The sequence below is a fragment of the Crotalus tigris genome, unplaced genomic scaffold (genome assembly GCF_016545835.1).
Source record: "Crotalus tigris isolate CLP2741 ecotype Arizona unplaced genomic scaffold, ASM1654583v1 scf7180000019894.434026, whole genome shotgun sequence".
NCBI lineage: Eukaryota > Metazoa > Chordata > Lepidosauria > Squamata > Viperidae > Crotalus > Crotalus tigris.
This window is the reverse complement of record NW_024097758.1, coordinates 221,928-242,181: the sequence shown is the minus strand read 5'-3', so window position 1 is coordinate 242,181 and position 20,254 is coordinate 221,928. Positions and strand designations below refer to the sequence as shown.

At 33.0% G+C, this 20,254-nt stretch overlaps 1 protein-coding gene across 2 annotated transcripts in view; it reads left to right on the top strand.

Moving 5' to 3' along the window:
* PLOD2 (procollagen-lysine,2-oxoglutarate 5-dioxygenase 2) overlaps window positions 1-20,254 on the top strand; it is a 58,048-nt gene that overhangs the window by 19,490 nt on the left and 18,304 nt on the right. For both annotated transcript variants that reach the window (XM_039364869.1, XM_039364871.1), the window contains exons 2-8: window positions 1,054-1,145; window positions 4,476-4,612; window positions 12,915-13,078; window positions 16,844-16,956; window positions 18,258-18,321; window positions 19,270-19,367; window positions 19,594-19,695. In XM_039364869.1, coding sequence (XP_039220803.1) covers window positions 1,054-1,145; window positions 4,476-4,612; window positions 12,915-13,078; window positions 16,844-16,956; window positions 18,258-18,321; window positions 19,270-19,367; window positions 19,594-19,695 — 770 coding nt within the window. The remainder of the gene's footprint in view (window positions 1-1,053; window positions 1,146-4,475; window positions 4,613-12,914; window positions 13,079-16,843; window positions 16,957-18,257; window positions 18,322-19,269; window positions 19,368-19,593; window positions 19,696-20,254) is intronic.

Sequence of the window (20,254 nt, the reverse complement as noted above, 5' to 3'; positions counted from 1 at the left end):
CTTGCTCTGTAAACAAAGAAAAAAAATAGTAGGTTCATCATTGTGTTCTATGGTTCACAAGGGGAGTTGTTAAAAATTATACTGCAATTTTAAATTCACTAGTACTTTTTTAAAAATAGTAACAATACCTATAATTAATACCATATCTAACAAATATTTTCCCTATACTGAAATATAACTAGTACTGTTTTTTCCCCCTTTTGTTCAATTGTGTCCGATTGCCTAGACATCTTCTTGGCAAAATGGTTCAAGAATGGTTTGCCATTTTTTCCTCTCTAGAAATAAAAGAAAGTGACTGGTCCAAGGTCACTGAGCTGGCTTTTGCCAAAAGTGGGACTAGAATTCAGGGTCTCCTGATTTCTAGCTTAATACCTTAATAATTACATCAAATTGGCTCTCTATAATTAGTACTAATGGTGAGGCATTTAGAATACTCTGAGGTAGAAATCCATTACTGACTAATTGTCAGTAACATTCAAATTGAAACCACTCAGAATGGATTTTCTCATTTGTGCTATACAAGTTTTTATTCTGAATATGAACATTTTGAAGCATATTGGTTAGCAATAGTACCTGTAGAGGCCAAGTTGTAAATCTGGCCTGAACTTGTAATGGTTCCCATCCCATGTAATTGGACACTAACAATTCATTTAGACAGATGTTTTCTATAAGCCAGCTTTTGAAATAGATGTGACAGTTTTCATTCTAATCTTTAAAATGAAGTTTGTTGATGAATTGCATTTCATTCTAATTATAAAGTTGAATAATTAAATAAAACTATCATTTAGATAGTAATGGATAGTATCATATTTCCATTCAACAGTATTCTTTTATGCTGTTTTTGACAGCTAAGTTTATGTAAACTTCTTAAATTCTGAGGTTCTGATGAAACAAATTAACTTAGTTTACTGTTATGATTTAAGGTGAAATGAAGATTTGATTTATTATGAGATGTTGGATGAGTTTAGCCAACTTCACAATTGTTCCTTATTTTTCAGAGCTCTCTTATTTCATCAGTCAGGAACAAATATCTTCTCTTTTTTCCTTCACTAGATAAGCTTTTAATTCTAACTATCGCAACGAAGGAAACAGATGGCTTCCACCGATTTATGCAATCAGCAAATCACTTCAACTACACAGTAAAGGTATTGTGTGTTCATTTGCCATTTCATGATGTTGCAGACAATTTTCACTCTGTGGACATACATATATGGGACATTTATAAATTAGGTTATACTATGCTAAAATAAAAACAGAATGAAATCAGAAAATCTTTCTGTTGCCATATCCTGCATGTGTTTGCCAGCTCAATAATATTCCCTCCAATAGCACTTTGTTAGTGTTGCCTAGCTCTTAATCTTTCAGATGCAGTCTTTTACTCATTTTAGGAGACAGTTTCATAGAGTTATAGACTGAAAGGCTGGCAAGATTTTTAACAGTCTGTAAATATTACCTTTTTGGGTTTCCATTCAATTATCTTCATGGTGCTTGCATCTGTTATGATTCAAAAATATTCCCTTTTATTCCATAATTTCATATTAACAATATCACCCCTTGCCATCTCAGTACAATTTATTTGTAGTTTGATGATTTTATTCTGGCTCCTGGATTCAGTGAGATACTTGTTTTTCTGATTTAGTCAATACGAATATACAGGTATTTATTTATTTATTTATGAGACTTATATACCGCTTTAAGTGCAAGCACTCTCTAAGCGGTGTACACCAGTAAGCAATGTATATATATATATTTACATTGCCCCCAACAATCTGGGTCCTCATTTTACCTACCCCGGAAGGATGGAAGGCTGAGTCAACCTTGAGCCGGTGAGATTTGAACCACTGACCTGCTGAACACAGTCAGCTAAAGTGGCCTGTAGTACTGTACTCTAACTGCTGCGCCACCTCAGTAATGGCCTCTATAGTTTTAACACCATCATTTAAAATTGAATATTACCAAGATATTCAGGACATAATCTATGATGTATCAGATATCCTTTGATGTAAGACAAAAACTTTTTTATCCAATTAGTATTGAGGACATACTGAAAATTTGGAGTTGAAACTGGATTATGTTTTGTGTTATGTTGCCAGTAAACTCTTTTTTATGAACAGCCTAGGCATATGTTTTGAAATTGTATGCTTAAAAGACTACAAACACAGTTATGGTTTAGTAACTTTAAAATAAGCAATAACTGATCAAGTGGAAGATGCCTATACATGTGCCACCTATTTTCACATTGTATCTCTTTAAAAAGGAGAAAACATAACATATTTAAGAAGGAAAGAACAGAGTTCATCTATGCAAATAAAAAATGATTCACCTAAAATATTTAGATTCTGTTGAGTGTTTTGTAGCTAGTTTATAAGGTCTTAAAAAACAATCAAATTTACTTTTCATACTAACCTAAATACTGATTGGAAATTAGGACAATCAGGTATGAGCTTTCTCCCATTTTTCAAGTTTATCATAAGTTACCGGCTTGAGAAAAAAGCTTTGTAATCACTATCAAAAGGACTAAAGAAGACAGAAAGACCATGTTTGTTCTAATGTTTTGCACCTGTTAAAACCTTGATTTCTGCTCAATTTTTTGGAACTTCCCAACCAGCTACTTCAGTAAATATCAGATCATGCAAAACTCATGGAACATTCTGCAACTTAGTATTATGAAAGTACTTTAGCTACAATAGTGTAAAAGCATATTTTAGGCATTAGTCCAATTAGTCCAATGGAAAGGGATAGAGATAAAGCACTAGAAGTTTTTTCCTGATTTGCACAGTTTTTCCTAATTTGCAGAGTTTTTCATGATTTGCACAGTTTTTCCTGATTTGCACAGAGAGGAGCAGTTTTCCCAAGTCTACCCTTAACTTTTGGTTCTTCTGATATTTTAATTCCAAGCATATGTTGTAAAAGTTAATGAATATCAATCAGTTCTTTTAACACAAGTGGAGTCAAAAAAGAAAAAGAAAAGTTAAAGTGAAGCCTATTATGCATATATACACTCTTTCAAATATCATGTCCTCTAATGTTAATCCGTATTAAGTCAGCATTTCACTACTCATAAATTTTCTGTATCCCAAACTACAGAAACCAATGACACCAGTTATCAAATATGAGATAATATTTTTAACCCTGTAGTAATTCACCCCATTTTTTCTTTAACGTGAAGTTACAACAGCATTATCTTAGTGCAAGTTTACAACTATTAGAATAGAATATATTATATTCTATATAATAGAATAGACTATTCCATGAATTTTTGTAGACAAATATTTTGTGAGCTAGGCAGATGGTCACTATGAACAGAATGATGGTACAGGGTAGAAGTGTAAGTTATATAAGGGTAGAAGTGTAAGTTTCTTAGATCTGGAGAAAGGAAATTGGAGATTATTTTATTATTATTTTTCCAAGTTGGTAAGCTTTCTTATTCAGTTACACCTTGACTTTTGACCACAAATGAGCCCAACATTTCCACTGCTAAGCAAGGCAATTGAGTCATGCCCCAAGGCTACATCCTTTTTTGCAAGGATTATTAAGTGAATCACTACAGTTGTTAAGTGAATCATGAGGTAGTTAAGTAGTTAACCTGACTTCCCCCATTGACTTTATTTATTAGAAATTCCCTAAGAAGGTTGGAAATGATAATTCAAGGCCTTGGGATGCTGTAAATACATGTTGGATGTCAAGCACGTAAAGTCTGATAATGTGACTTTGGGAATGCTCGAATGATCATAAGTGTAAGAAGTGGTCATAAGTCATTTTTTTCAGTGCCATTGTAACTTTGAATGATTATTAAATGTATGGCTGTAAGTCAAAGACTATCTGTATTACAGATTCTATTCAAAATAGTGTGTGTGTGTGTGCATGTGTGTGTGTGTGTTATTTTTTGTAGACAAAGTATATTTTTCTGTTCCCCAATAGAACCAAATATATATACACCTGAGGGTTGAACTATACCATTCCTGGTGCCCTCTGATCTTGGTTGTTTGCTTCTAGATGTTTCATTGCTTAAGTAATATCACCAGTCTGATGATGTTGGGTAATAAAATATCTACAAACAAACAATCAAGATCAGAGAGCACCAAACTCAGAATTTGTCCACTTTCAACACTGTAACCATGTTCAATGTTACTATTAATAGTAAAAAAAAAATTGAATCTGTTGTTCACAACTAAAAAATGGCTATGAGAAATGTAAAAATTAGGTATGGGTAGAAATACTGTATAATTTTTGTCATCTGACTCAGTTTGAAAAACTGTGTGAAATTTATCTTGATTGATTTCAACACATTCAATTTTTGGCAGGTTTAGGAAAGATCCCTTTGTAAAAATCTGAAGCAGAACTGGATAAAACAAGAGCAGCTATGGATCTGACCCAGCCCAGTTGTCCGTGTTCCTCTTAACTACTGAAATTATGGCAACATATTTTTAATAAAGAAAAACAGAAAATAAAAACAATGTTATTTCTTTTTTTAGGTCTTAGGCAAAGGTGAAAAGTGGAAAGGAAGAGGGCAACCAAATTCTATTGGTGGAGGTCAGAAAGTTCGTCTGTTAAAATCTGCATTGGAGACGTATGCTGATCAAGAAGATTTGGTGGTTATGTATGTGGATTGGTAAGAAGAATTCCTTGTTTGGGTTTTACATTCTAGTCATTGGGAAAGTCACAATATTGTTAGTTTTGTTGCATCATGCTGGATCTTTTCTGATGGTCTTAAGGAACAGAAATGAATCTGTTTTCTATGGCCAGCTTTTTTTTCCCCTAGTGGACTTAGAGATGTAAAACATTTTCAGAGACTATTGCTGTTATATTCTTGAAGATGTCAAACAGATTATTAAGACTTTAAAAGGTATGAACTGTATAGCTCAGAATTGTTTCGCTCATTCTTATTGTATAAGTTAGTCCTTTCAGTCAGAAAAGACTGGCAACATGTCTTTTAACTTGCAATATTAAATGCATATAGCTATATAATAGCAACTTGCCAACCTTCTGAAATGGAAAATCAGATGCTAAGTCATGAACCTTGATACTACGTTTCTTTCTGCTTTGGAAATATTTCCTATAAGTATAAAACAAAAAGGATTATATCTCTGGATCAGACAAGCATTTTAACATTTTTCATTGATATTGCAAGAAATGCAATTGTCACAGATGTAGAGGGAGATTTAAGTATCCTACTTTGCCTTTGTTTTGTTAATAAAATATTTGTTAATAATAATTTTTTACTTTTAGGAAAGTTAAGTGATCATCACACAGTTAACCTCTGGACTAATTAAAAAGCAGTAATTAGAACAAATTAACAAAAGCAATCTGGCTATCCCAACATATCCCCCCCCCTTTTTTTTTTTTTTGGCCTGACTGCTTTGTGACTACTTTAACAAATAGTCTGGCTGATTCTTTTCTGGGACAGACAAAGGGTAGAAGAAGCCAGCAGAACAACATTAGGTCATTCTGCTTTGTGGTAAAGAAAATGCTGTCTGGAAAGCTGTGCTCTCTATTGCATCTGGATCATGTCACCGGCTTAACATTTCTACTTTCAGCTTTGGAAAGAGGGAAAATGTAGCTCTGAGCCAGCTACCAGTTTCCTCTCTGTGTGTCACCTTTTCCTTCTTTTGCATTGTTCTTTATCTCAGTCTCTGGTTTGGTGAATTTGCCCAGAGGGCTGTTTGTAGCATCAACCAGACAACTTTTGGAAACAGAAGAAATCCCAAAGCAAATTTATTTTCTTTCATCCTTCTGCCAAAACTTGCAGAAAGCGTGACAGTGAAAATTTTTAGAAACCTTCTAAGTACTGTATTCCCTAATTATACCAAAAAATTATACCAATAAATTATATATATATAATTTATTTCCCTCCTGCAAATTCTTACCATACTCTTAGAACATGAAAAGAGTCTGTTTTCTTTTCCTTTTGTAAAACAGCACCTCTCTGTCTGGTAACCTCCTCGACTCCAAATAGGATTAGTAGCTCTTAAAAGATAAAATTCCTCTAGTCAAGCTCAACTTCTGAAGACTGAATCATGTGCTTTTCTGGGAAAGATTACAGAAGTAATTCACTGTTACCATTTACCATGGATTTTCACTTACTTGTTTATCAAATTTCTAATCTAGATTCATTATATGCTCTTGCACAAGAATCATAGCTTGTTAATAGGTATTGCAAAACTGCTCTTTTCAATCAGTGTAAGTCATCAACTTTTAATAATCTGAAATGTCTTTATTTTCCAATTCTAAGTTTTTTGATGTTACATTTTTTATTACTTAATATACCATATTTGATACCTTACTTCTGGTTTATTTAAGTGTTGTACTTTGTTACTGTTGCAAATTTAATACTTTACTGTAAAATTCCCCACAACTTTTGATATAATTAATTGTTACAATCTTTTCTGAATAGTAGAGCATCCATTTAACCCTTAACCATTAGAATATTTGCTTGCTATGATTAAAAATATCCATGCTAGTTAGAATTTTTTGGAGAAATGGAGACGTGTAGTTACCCAGCATCTTGTGACTGTACATAATGCACAAGGATGAAATGCATGTATACATTTCCCTTCTGTGTGGTCTGTTGCATCTTATTCTATAACATTTATGTATCTTGGCAGAAAGATATAGCAATGCTTCACACAAAAGGTTTCATGAATAAATTCTTTAGAATGAAAGGTATTGAGAAAATTCTTGAGAACAAAAGTGGGGAGAATAGAATTCAGCCTGGGGAAATTTTCTGGAATTATTTCTTAATTTATTAGATTTATATGGCCAACCACTCACTCTCAGTGACTTTAGGTGGCTTACAAACAATATAACATTAGATAAATCAATGACCATTCTGCAGAAAGCTGCAGTAGAATTTATATATTTATCACATTTCTACATCATCAGTCTTACCTGAGGGACTCTGAGCAGTTTGTGAAATGTTTTTGGCAACAGGAAAGAGAAATAATATTAGGATTCTTAAGGATCCTGAATTGCCATTATACAGTTTTTATATTGATAGACAAATGTGAATTTTGTAGTTAGGTAGTTAGACCTTGAAAATTTTGGAAGTTAGAGCTTCTTTATATTTTCCATTGTTATGTATTACTTTTTTTTAAAGGCACAAATAAATAAGTTCATGATGACCATAGAACAACTGTGAATTTAGATCTCTATTGATATTTTTTATTATGTAGAAGACACATATCTGTTCAATCACAGTTAGGATAAATCTTGGGTTGTTGTATGGATAGTCAATGGAATAACTAATAAATTTTACACAGAAATCATATTTTTTAGTTGATCATTGCTATGATTTCCTTTGCTGATTAAAAACCCATGAAATGGATGAATTAGCTACCTTTTTTAAAAACATATTTTCTTAAAATAAAAAAAATCTTTTTTAAAAAAGAAAATAAATGAGTAAAATAATGACTGCATTTTTATGATATATTTCGGGTTCTAGAAGGGTTATGAACTTGTCTTGCACAGTTTAAACTTGAACTCTAGAGATTATTACTGATCCTGACAGATAGATAGTGGAAACTCCCATTTATACCATGATGTAAAGAAATGTTTTGACGTTCTGAAAAGAAAATAGAGACCATATCTGCCTATTCTCTCTCTCTCTCTCTCTCTCTCTCTCTCTCTCTCTCTCGCTCTCTCTCTCTCTCTCTCTCTCTCTCTCTCACACACACACACACACACACACACACACACACACACACATTATCATCATCATCATCATCTATCTAGAATTAGTCATGAAGTTCTTCAGGAATATGAATAAAATGTTTAAATATCTTATTCTAAAAATGGAATAATATGGAACTATATTATTTATATAATGTAACATAACTTATATAATTTGGAATAATATGGAGACTGCTGTACCTTTTAATTTTGATTTGTAGTAATTCCTAGAAAAACACGACTTTAGCAATAATTTTTCCAACAATGTACATTGAAGCAGGAGTCCAGACATAGAATACCATCGGCATTCTTTAAGGTTTTTTTTTTCAGAAATATATATCCAGATGTGAACAGAGTTTCTGCAAAGTAATACATGTTTTAAATAGTAACATCTGTGAGATGCATCAGTTTCTGCCGAAAGCTTAAGCCCTATTCAGTCCTTAGAGAACAGAATTTATTCCAAGTATTCAAAAATTTCCATAGTTGTCAGAAAGTTGAAGGTTTAGTGTGAGATGGTGAATTATGAAATTAATGAAGAATAATTTAATAATAATAATAATAATAATAAAGTTGGAAGGGATCTTGGAGGTCATTTAGTGCAACCCCCTGCTCAGGCAGGAAACCTTATATCATTTCAGACAAATGGCTGTCCAGTTTCTTCTTAAAAACTTCCAGTGTTGGAATAATAATATTAATTCTTAAAATGAAGTGGATGTTAATGAAATGTAAATTAATGGAAACCTAGGGTTTGTATTAGCCTGCCCACTTTCTGAACTGAAGGTTTTGACGTGCTATTCAAAAGTGTAGACCACAGCATGAAACACTTCTTACTCCTGAATTATAGGAAACATTTCTTGTCTTTGGAATATAGATTGAACTATAGGACCATTTTAGTTGGACATATGAAGCCTCCTACCCTATATATGTGCAAACACCTGGGGATTGCATTAGAAAACCTCAAGATCTCCTCCAACCGTATTATTCTATTACTCTATTAAAATGAGTTTAAGTTCTATACTGAGTTGTTGATAAAGGTAAAATAACGAGAACATTTCTTTCTTCACTCATATGCCGAAGGACACGTTTTCTCTTAATGTCCAAATAAGTTTACATTTTCCTTTTATCTTAATTACTAGGAATATGTTATAGTACGTGTAAACACAAAACTGGAAATAGCTAAATGAATCATAGAGCAATTTCTCAAGCAGGCTTTTTCAGGGAAAGACAGAGTTAGCAAACTTAATCCTGGGCAGTTTTGTAGTGGTTATAATTAAGAAATTGTTATAATTTAGGTATGTATTTTAGTGATTAACTTGGAAAGCTTTTCATTTTTTGACAAGAGTTCTGATCACTCTTTTCTTATAGATGATTATCCTGCCTTTATTTTTGTACAACTCAAGGCAGTTGGACTAAGAAAGAGTGATTATAGTAAAATTGTAAAAATAATCCAGCCAATTTTCATGCCTAAGGGCCTCAGAAAAATAGAACATATGGTGTCCCAGTTCCTACTCCAGTATCTTAACCTCTACATTAAATCTCATTTTGATATGCTTCTTGGAGACTGATGTGAGCAAACGGAGGTACATGTTTAGTTGCTCTCTATTCAGGATATTCCTTGTACTTAACATATTCTACATTCAATTAGTTCATTTTTAAAAGAAAAAAAATTATGAAAGTTATTAGATTTTCAGATTCTTTTCAGATTTTAAATGAAACTTAGGATTGCAACCATTGTAATAATAGAATCAAATACAACCTGCATATTCAATTGTTCTGTCTTATTTTTAGTCGCTAAGAACCTAAGGCAACATACTCTGATTTAAAAGCTTTAACATTTACTCTGAATTATACTGGAAAGAGATACAGAAAGTGACCCAAATTCACCAAATAAGTGTTTGTGATTTTAACAGGCACTTAATAGGCATTCATATTCTATCTACTTATCTTACAAGAGCTCAAGAGGATATATATAGTATTACTGGATTCAGTTTATATCTATAGATGATAGAGAGAGAAAATAAAAACTAGGAAAATGTCACTTAGTTCACTTCCAAACCCGGTAGCCAATTTTTCTTAGCATACGTCTCTTCTAAATCATCTAAACATGATACATTATGTACTCCATATATGAATTCATAAAAATTAGTTTGATAGGCCTGGTGTTAAGATCAATTTGGAAAGGGAAATCTTATTATCTTTTACTGACCCTACAATCCAAACTTTTCAATTCAAAGGGATGCTAATGTTCAAATCATTGCATCTGTGTTGTAACAAAATTCTGAAGTGGTACATAGTCTGGTCAAGAAGTAATGGGCCTTTAGCAGACGTCTAAAGCCAAAAGGTTTTATAAAACCCAGCTGAAGGCCTAGGACTGGGGCGACAGCACGTGTGCCCACAGAGAGGGCTCTGAGTGCCGCCTCTGGCACCCGTGCCATAGGTTCGCCACCACTGCTTTATAGCATTAAAAATATATATCCTTTGATGTGATTTGAAGCAGTTTTTCTTTATCTTATACTCAATAGCATATGAAAAAGTCAGATAATTTAAGTATGTAATATCAATATTCTAACTTATAACTGATAGAACATTTCTTTCTCTTTTTTATTTCTAATACTTTATAAGAACAATAGAATGTTAGTAATTAATTCTGTACAAATATCACTTATTGAAACAATATAACAACAGTATAATAAAAGAGGGAAATGGAAAAATGGCAAGGGTGTAGCATTAAAATTTTAGGGAAGGAAAAGCATTGGAATATAGATGGCAATAGGAAATGAGTGACAGCAACTGGAAGGAGGCAAAAAAAGGAAGGCCATGGGATGGAAGTGAAATATGCCACTCAAAGTCATTGACTACAGCAAAAGGGAAGGAAAAGAACTTGAAATGTGTATATGTGTGTGTGTGTGTGTGTGTGTGTGTGTGTGTGTGGTGAATTGTAAGTACTGGGATATGCTGCATTGGGAGATGCTTTGGAAGGACAGCAGAGAGAGGATGTGTAATAGCCTTGCCCTTCTTATCCTATGAGATCGTTCCAGAATCCCTGCAGCTTTTGTTTTAGCCAAAATCCAAACAGCACAAAGAGTTCTGCAATTTCTTTTTTCTTTTTGCCCAGTTGTGGCCAATGGCAATCCAGAACAATTTGGCAAGACTCTAGAGACAATCTGTGTTTGTTTCAGGTTCGAAACAAAATTACATTTTCTGTTTTATGGACATGACTAAGATGAAAATAAAAAAGCCAGAAATATTTCAGACAGCTGGAGCAGCAGTATGAAAATGAAATGTGAAAAATTAAAAAGATAGAGAGATTAAAAGCAGAAAATAGGAATAGATAAAGAGTATATTTCTGCACAATCTTATTTAATTGAAACTAATCAAGGAGAGAACCAATAAATAAGTTTCCTGACAGCAAGAACAATTAATCAGTGGAGCAATCTGCATCCTGAAGTTTTAAAGAAGAGATTGGACAAACCATTTGTCTGAGTTGGTTTCCTGCCCAAATAGGGGTTTGGAGTAGAAGACCTCCAAGGTTCCTTTCAACTCTTGTTATTCTGATTTATAATTACAAATATGGAAGAAAAAATATTCTTTTCCATATTCATTTGGGGAACTGAACGTATAAAAACTGCAAGGGACTGTAGATGCTGTATTTGCATCTACAATATAGTTATCTTGTGATAATGTAGAGAAGAGGAGATAAAGAAAATTGAAGCCCGTAAAGACTCTCTGGCTTGTACTGCTTCAGTGTAATTATATGTTCATTAGAGGTGAATAGGGATTCTTGAAAATATTTGAAGAGTGACAGTGGGACATTAGGAATAAAACAAGCACACACAAAAACACAATAATTAATTCAATAATTCAATAGTTATAGATATACGAAATGAATGTTATATCTTTTAGGAAAGACAGCCTCTACATTTCATCAAGTTGCTATTGTATCAGTTGCACTTGCAGAAAAAGTATGGCACGGGTATCACAATGGTGCTGGAGTAGAGATTTGGTTCAATGGGATTGGATCATGTTGTTGAAACATGTTCTAAGGCAAATGTTTCTCAATCTGGACAACTTTAAGCTACTACTAAGTAGGCAACACCTAGGGATAGCTAGATATTATCTATCTGGGATTTGTTTGAGAATGCAAATTAAAGATTAAGAATCAACTATTTTGGAAACTATTCTCCACTGATTTCTGTCTGCGCATGTAAAACACAGGGCACATTATAGCCAATGCCCAGTGTTTTACATGCATTTTTTCTATCAGTCCTGATTTAGGTTGAAAATTTCCATTACAATTTCTTTCAAAGTAGAAATGAATGTTTGTTTGTTTATTTGTTAATTTTTATTTATCACGTTCTGGGACTACTCTGGCTAGCTTACAACAATAAAAAGAAAAAAAAATGATTAAAAAATATAAAAAAATAACAATAGAAAATAATATCATGTAGTAGTTCATGTAATATCATGAATTATCCTGGGTGGAATTTGAAGGGACAGGATGGAAGAATATCCTGTTCTGTAGCTTTGTAGCTTCTCTAGCTTTCCTGCTTCCTGAAAGAAGCCCTATGAGACAACTCCTTACATGACGTGTTTTGGATTAAGAAGTGTGGGCAGCCACAGAGGCTTCAGAATGTAGGGAAATTGTGTAATAGAAGATAACAGTTTCAGCTCTACCACCTCCAACAACCCTGTAAACTCTGAAACACACCATGGGGAATTGAATGGAATTTCTCATGAGCTTGGAAAATATGGCAAAAAATGAAACTTACAGGAGAAGAAAATTTATGTGGAATGTTGAGGTTTCTGCACATTGGTTTCAGTTGTAGAAGGAACATACTGAAAAGCATAGTAAATGGTCTCTCTCCCATACTATTTCTCTACAATTCTTTCAGAAAATCTTTTTTCCACCTTCTTGGCCTCAGTATTGGAAATACATTAGAATGGTAAAAATGGCTGCAGCGATAAATGGACAGAAGCAAATAGATGAAAGGGCTAATCTATATATTCCTTTTAATAGAATGACTTGTTTTGAAAGAAAAATTGGAAATAACCTGATTTTATTTAAGGCTAAGTGAATGAGATAAAAAATAGAGTTGTCTCATTTTTCTAAATGTAAAGCTTACATCTGAATAACACCTGAATCGTTACACTATAAAGATAGAATTGTTCTCTTTCGTTTCAGTGTTGAATGCTACTGTTGAAGTGTAGAAATGCTTTTTAACAGTCACTTTTTCTATTCTCTTTAGTTATGATGTTATATTTACTGGAGGACCTGAGGAATTACTGAAGAAATTTCAGCAAATTAATCATAAAGTTGTATTTGCAGCAGATGGCTTGATATGGCCTGATAAAAGATTGTCTGACAAATACCCGATTGTTCGCAGTGGAAAACGATTCCTTAATGCTGGAGGTAAGTAGTATTTTTCAAAGTCAAAAGTGGAAAAATGGCATGCTATGCAAATTTGCTTTCTTTGTTAATTATATTTTGAAACATTTTGAAGAGAAAATGTACATTATTAATAAGAGTAATTTCAGATAAGTTTATTTCATTTCCATCTCCTTTTCTTATCAACAAGAGCTGAGGTAGGCAAAAGAAAAGATAAAAAGAGAAAAGTGGGAGGCAGTTAAATTAGTATTTTTCAAACTTGGCAACTTTAAGATGTGTGGATTCAATTCCCTAATTCACCAGAATTCTCTATGCTTGTTAAGGAATTCTGGGATCAAAACCAACATATCTTCAGGTTGCCAATTTGGAAGAACACTATTTTAGATAGAAGCTAACAAAGTACTTATAAAGCAACATAGGGTTTTCTTTCACAACTAGCTTGTTTGAAGAATGTTGCAAAAATTCCTCAGAATGTTTTTCAGGCAAAGAAAATTGCTTAGGCAAATTTTCACATTCCTAAAAATACTCTATGCCATAGTTATCACAGATAGCCTATTATTATGTGACACTAGAAAGATGATTAAATATACAGTAGAAACTACAATTTTTCTGTACTGGAATGATTCATGTTCTCCTTTGTCCTTTCCTGGGCTGAATTGAATTTCTCAATGTTTCTAACATAGTTCTGTTCAGTAACATTTCAAGAAATTAAAATGGTTGCTGGCTGCTTCTTCATCTGTCATCTAATGACTCTACCAGAATTATCTTAATACATATAATATTTTTGTCTTGTTATCTCATGCACACTTTCCCCTGATATACATATGTATGTGTGTATGTATGTATGTATGTACGTACGTATGTACGTACGTACGTACATACGTACGTACATACATACAGTATTCAGTTTTTGTGTATGCTTTTCCTTGTAATCTCGTGTTATAAATTTGGCTTTGGCACAGATGTTCTAGTTTGTGTGCTAATTGGGTAGAGTAGCATTAAAATGGAAACTGACTGATTTCTTATCTTCTGTTATTTGAACTAAGCAGGTTCCTCTGTGGGCGTTTAGCCATTTGGATAATTTGGAATTTTAGCCAGTTCTGCAGATACCCACTCTTCATATTTTGTTTAAGGAGGGCATTGTTTTAGGGCAAGAAGTTACAGTTATTATTTAATTTTCATCTGAAATTAGTTACAGTGCCATCCCTCCAACAGGCATTCATGAAACTTTGGTCAGGAACTAGAAACAGAGGTAGAAACAGAGATATGGATGTGATACTTAATGCCTGTTCTTCCCTCTGGACTTGGAAGCCCATACACTGTATAAATCTTCTGGAACACAATGGCAGCAATTTGACTGTGCCATTCAGTGTATGCTGTTCCTACCTGCATCTTACACCCTGCTCCTATGTTGAACGGTTTCCGAGGCCTCTTTGTCTAATGTGATACTGCTTCTCTGAATCTAGTGCTTTTGGGAGAGATGATTTTAGCAATTTTCTAATGTTTATCCATTATTTTTATCTGTTGAAATAACAATGTTTTAATTTTCTTACTGATGTTTGCACATTTTTGCCAGCCACTCTGAGTTTCATTTTATTTTTTACAACTGGCAATTAAACAATAAATATTATAAATTGAATTGAAATATCATTTTGATTTTCACTTAGATAGATGGATAGATGGATGGATGGATAGAGAAATAGAGAAATAGACAAATATATAAAGAAAGGGAAGGAACAATATAAACCTGTGCAGAAAGAAAAATAATTTGTGCCTATATGTTCTTTATCTGTCTAACTCTGTAAGTTTATCTGACAGCCAGTTTGATGTGGTAGTTAAGGCATCAGTCTAGAAACCGGGAGACCATGAGTTCCAGTCTCATCTTAGACACAAAGCCAGCTGGGTGACCTTGGGCCAATCACTTTCTTTCAGCCTTAATAAGGAGGCAATGGCAAATGACTTCTGAAAAACCTTACCAAGAAAATTGCAGGAACTTTTCCACGCAATCTCCAAGAATCAAACATGATGGATTAGAAGGAAAACAAATGTTTCTCTACTATATCATAATTGTTCCTTTTCTTTTTTAAAGAAATCTAATAATTTAATCATGTGAAATAATTTTATCAGCCTTCTTTTGTCAATGTAAAACCATCTCATAAATAGAAAGTTAATGCATTTCTGCAATCTAAGATTGTAAATCAGAAATACCTATATATTTCCAATATAAAGTAATGATCTTTAATTCCTCGATGCTCAATAAATCCAAATTTTTTTATATAAGTTCCAGGTTTGGGGTGTATAATTCAAAAGTAGGCTCATATATTTCAACATATCGATCTTTGTATTGTCATATTAAGACATTTTTTTTTCACTAGCTAAAATAATGAGCAACTGATGATATAATTAGAGCAGAAGCAGGCAGTCAATTGTTATACTGATTTTTGTTGGTATAAAGTTTTTCAAGAATAACTAATAGATGAATTAAGCTCAGACAATATTTGACAGACTGATTTTATTTCATTTGCAATAAGAATGATAGAAAATGGAACTGCTGTGGGCTATCTTGGTGCCTTGTCTTAGGAAAGCAAACCATAAATCAACAACAATGATTAGGAAAGAACTGATTTTTCCAATGTGTGTTTCACTAAAAGAAATTATTGTGCATGGCCATTTAAATGTTGTTGCCAATATGATTATAGCTTTTTCTACACCAACTAGAAAAGTTTAACTTAATCGTCTTTTAGTTTTAAATGGAGCCATAGCATTTGTAGTTTATCTTAATTATTGTTTGCTTATATAAACAATATTACTTATTTGAACAACATGGTATGGTTTATATTGGTTATTTTGAAATCCTGAATCATTTTTGCAAAACATTTTTTGAAGACTTTCAAGAGAACTTGTGCTGAATATAAAGATTTTAAATGATATAAATTATTTTGCTATTAAATAAGGCTGACATATAACATTGGATTACTACTAATGATTTATTAAAAAAGTCTGAGATATTGTTAGGCTTGTATATGCATCATATCTTTCAATCCCTGACCCTCCCATTTAAATTTTACATGAGATTGCTGAACCCTTAAACTGGCTAATAAGATATCTTTACAATGTGCTCTTATAGCATGGTATGTTAAAGCTATGATTCTATGCACTGTTATATCTAAGAATGTCCCACTTCTTTTTTACTTTGTTTTGCTTTGCTCATTTTATATAATATATTTTTACTGCCCTAGGTATTCAAATGGTTTACAATAATCAGAAAAATAAAATATTAATTTAAGGTTGAAGAAAGAGAGGTATTGGGGCTGCCCATTAAAATGCAAAGTCCCAAGGAAATTCTGTAGTGAGTATATTTCACTGCATGTGAATTTATTCAGGAAAAGACCTTCTCCCTTGTGCTAGAGAATGGATTCAACTTCAGAAGGTCCTTTCTTACAGATCTTTTTAGAAATAATGCATAGGATTTGACAGCAATTTCATTTGCTATTTATGAATTACTTCAGACTGATTTTGTGATCACTTATGCCAAGTTAGAGAGTGTCATGTCATCATCCCAATTTCGTTTTCTCTCAAACAATAGCAGAATTAGAATGATACCTAGAATAGTTTTTCTATTTAGGAGCAAGAAATCAGAAGAACAGAATGTATCTCAAGAAATAAACACCAAGGAATCTCCAGCAAGAAATTGGGTACAGCTTCTCCAAAAAGGTTTTTAGAATTTTCTTAAAGTTTAATGGTTGGTGTCTTAAAAAATATCAAATTGTTTTTTATGGTTTATTTCAGGATTTATTGGTTATTATCCAAATGTAAATGATATTGTACAACAATGGGACCTTCAAGATAGTGATGATGATCAGCTTTTTTATACAAAAATTTATATTGATCCATTGAAGAGGGTAAGTAGAACTTAATTAGCAATCAATACAATTATCTGTAGTGTCTATAGTGTCTATAGGTAATGTATTAAACCTACATATTTGGGGGCAGTTCACATAAATCTTACTTTTAAACAACTTAGGAAAACATAACATCATTTCTTCAATTCTTTTGAACAAAAATATATTTGTTCTAGATCACTTGTTGTAGATGAGGAAAGAATCTTAGAATGGAAGAGTCAGCAACCTTTTGAGCTGATTTCAATCACTTGTCAGTTAGGGACATTTTATAGATTATTATCATGTTTATAGCTTGGTTGAATCCAATCTAGTTTTGAGTTGTGACTCTGTCTTGCTGATTTCTCCCAGAACATCAAATGTTGTCTCTTTCCTTTCTGCTTTTGGAAAATTATTCAACTGACAGGCATAGCCCTGAATCTTTTTACATAATTTATTTCACCATTCCATTGGATTGGAAAAAAATATAAAAGGAACCAAGGTCAATATAACAATTTCCAGTGGGAGAAAAGCAGTAAATATTGTGACACCATAACAAAAGGAAACAAAATATTATCCTATAACTATTGTGGATCACAACAGGCTTCTTTGGATGCATGGAATATAGTAACAGAATTATCACAAATATTAGCCATATTTTTTTTTATGGTGCAACTTCCTGCATTTGAACAGCTAATTAAATGATTGTGTTAAGGAGTTTTTTGCTTACGTAAGGGATAATTATATTTACTATGCTGATGGAACTGTATTCAGTTTTTCTTGATGGAGTTGGTGTATGTAATTCCTATGCTCAAGGATACTAAAATAATCTCTTGGCTCTTTCACTGATTTGAACTGAGGCACATCTATGGATTCTAGAAACATGTCTTGCTGTTCTTTTTATTAAAAGGTTAATTTGTGTAGCAGACTTAACTATCCTGTTGTCTATGTACCATAGTCTATTTCCAACTTTCTATTCTGATCTTTCAAATATGGTAATCTGCTAGCGATTTTTGGCAGATATTCTTGTACTATATACTGCCAAGTCATTCTTCTCTGAGAAGTCATGAACTTCTCTTGGCCTTTGGAACAGAAAGCAAATCTCTGGTATTAGTGATATATAAACAATGTCTTAACAAAGTATATATTCTTGAAGTATTATGAACATGATGATATATGGAATATTGCAAATGTGTGGGTGTGGGTATTTAAAAGAATTGCCAATGAAACATCTGGTCATTATATAACACTATTTGAATTTAGTTTTATACTGATCTTTACTTTATAGGGCCACTTTTACCATATTTTCTCTTCTTGTACTTTAGGAACGTATTAATATTACTTTGGATCACAAATGCAATATTTTCCAGACCCTAAATGGAGCTGTTGGTATGTATGTTAAAGTACATATTAAATGATGAAATATTCATTCATTCAATCATTCAATTTATATGCTGTTCATCTCACTGGGGGTGATTCTAGGTAGCTTACAAACAATACAATTATTGCTTCTTCTTTGCCAATGTTGCAATTCTTGCCCATGATGTGGAATTTGGCCTATGTGATTTATATTTGCCTGATTGAAGAAATGGATATAAAATTATTCTCATAGTTGAAGAAAAAAAGAAATGCTATTTGCCTTCATGTAACACTTCATGATGCTTCAAGTTTTCCTAGAGTCTCTTACATGGGGATCTGCAGCAGTGGAGTTTTTATCAAAATGACCAATATACTGTAGTGTCATGACATAACATCTACCCTTTAACTACTTATGACATAACCTCTACATAATGCTTGGATGCAGCAATAAAATGCAAGTGCCAAAAAGTTCACGTTTCAATGTTGCAATATGTGGGATTTGCCCCCACCACTGCATCTGTCTCTTGTCTTAGTCACATGCTAGAACTGAGAAACAGGTATTCTCAGGACCTGCATCAACATGGAAGGCTCTTTTAGTTTTCGTAAGTGCTGGGAGAGAATGCTGGAAATATGAAGAGGCCATGCTGCATCACAAATTTTAAAGGGAAGCACCCCTTTGAAGATTTCCAAATTTTGTATGAAATTATTGGTTATGGATAAGAGAGCTTGAAGTGTATTCACTTATTTACCAAAAATATCAATCTCAAGATAAGAAGGCTTGGAATTTACTGAACATTAATTCTAAATTTTAAAAACTACTTTCAATATCATCCAGTTTTTCATTTCCTGGCAATAGACATAGAAATAGAAGAATGGTATGAACTGGATTAGATGAGGGGAAAAATGCCAAGAATGTTGTATCATCCTTGTTTGAGTAACCAGCAGTTGATGCATTGTTAATTTCTTGATGGACTGCAGATGAAGTTCTTCTGAAATTTGAAGACGGAAGAGCCAGAGCTAGGAATTCTATATATGATACTCTGCCAGTCACTCTTCATGGAAATGGCCCAACAAAAGTAAGTGAAAGTGACTTAATTTCAATATGACCTTTTCCACATAACAGCAATAAAATAGAAATTCATTTGTTAGTAGCAGTGGTAAGAAGGATCAATGCATTTCATGAAATTTCATAGCCAAATTCATTTTGTCCCATTAAGTGAGTAGATCTTATTTAAAAGCTAGAAATGATAATCTATTGAATTGACTTGATTGTGGTTTGTTCCTCTATCTTTCCTAACCTAGCTTAATCTCAATTACTTTGGAAATTATATACCTAATGGCTGGACTCGTGAAACAGGTTGTGGTGTCTGTGACTCAGATTTATTAGAAATTGCTACATTGCCTGTGAGTATATGCTGCATATAATTGAAGTATGTATATAAATGATTTCTATAAGTGTCTCCTTCCATACCTTACATCCAACAGATTTTCTCATCTTTCTTTTCTCCATCTAGCTACCATTTTATCCATAAAATGAGGGTGGGAACTGATTTCTGTTATGCGAAAATAATTACAACTTTATATGGAGTTCAGGACTGAATGTACACATTTCTCTCCATCAGAGAGTCCTGGTTTTCTATTTTCAAAGTTTACCAGAGAAAGCCTTGGCATTTAAACAGAGGTGATAGCTTTCCTGGATTGAGCCCATGACAGACATTAACAATCTCATGGTGTGTGGGTGGGATGGTGGCAAAAATCTGAACCTTTTCTCTGCATTTCCCCTTTTCTACCTCTTCACCAAAAAGGACAAGGTACAGTCCAATGTTGTAGGTAGAAGAAAAACATCCCCACTCATTACTGCACATGATTCAGATCTCTCTCATCTGACTCAGATCAGGAGAAGGAGAAGCTGTCCTTAGTCAAAGAAGATACTGTAAATAACCAATCTTATTCACCAGAATCT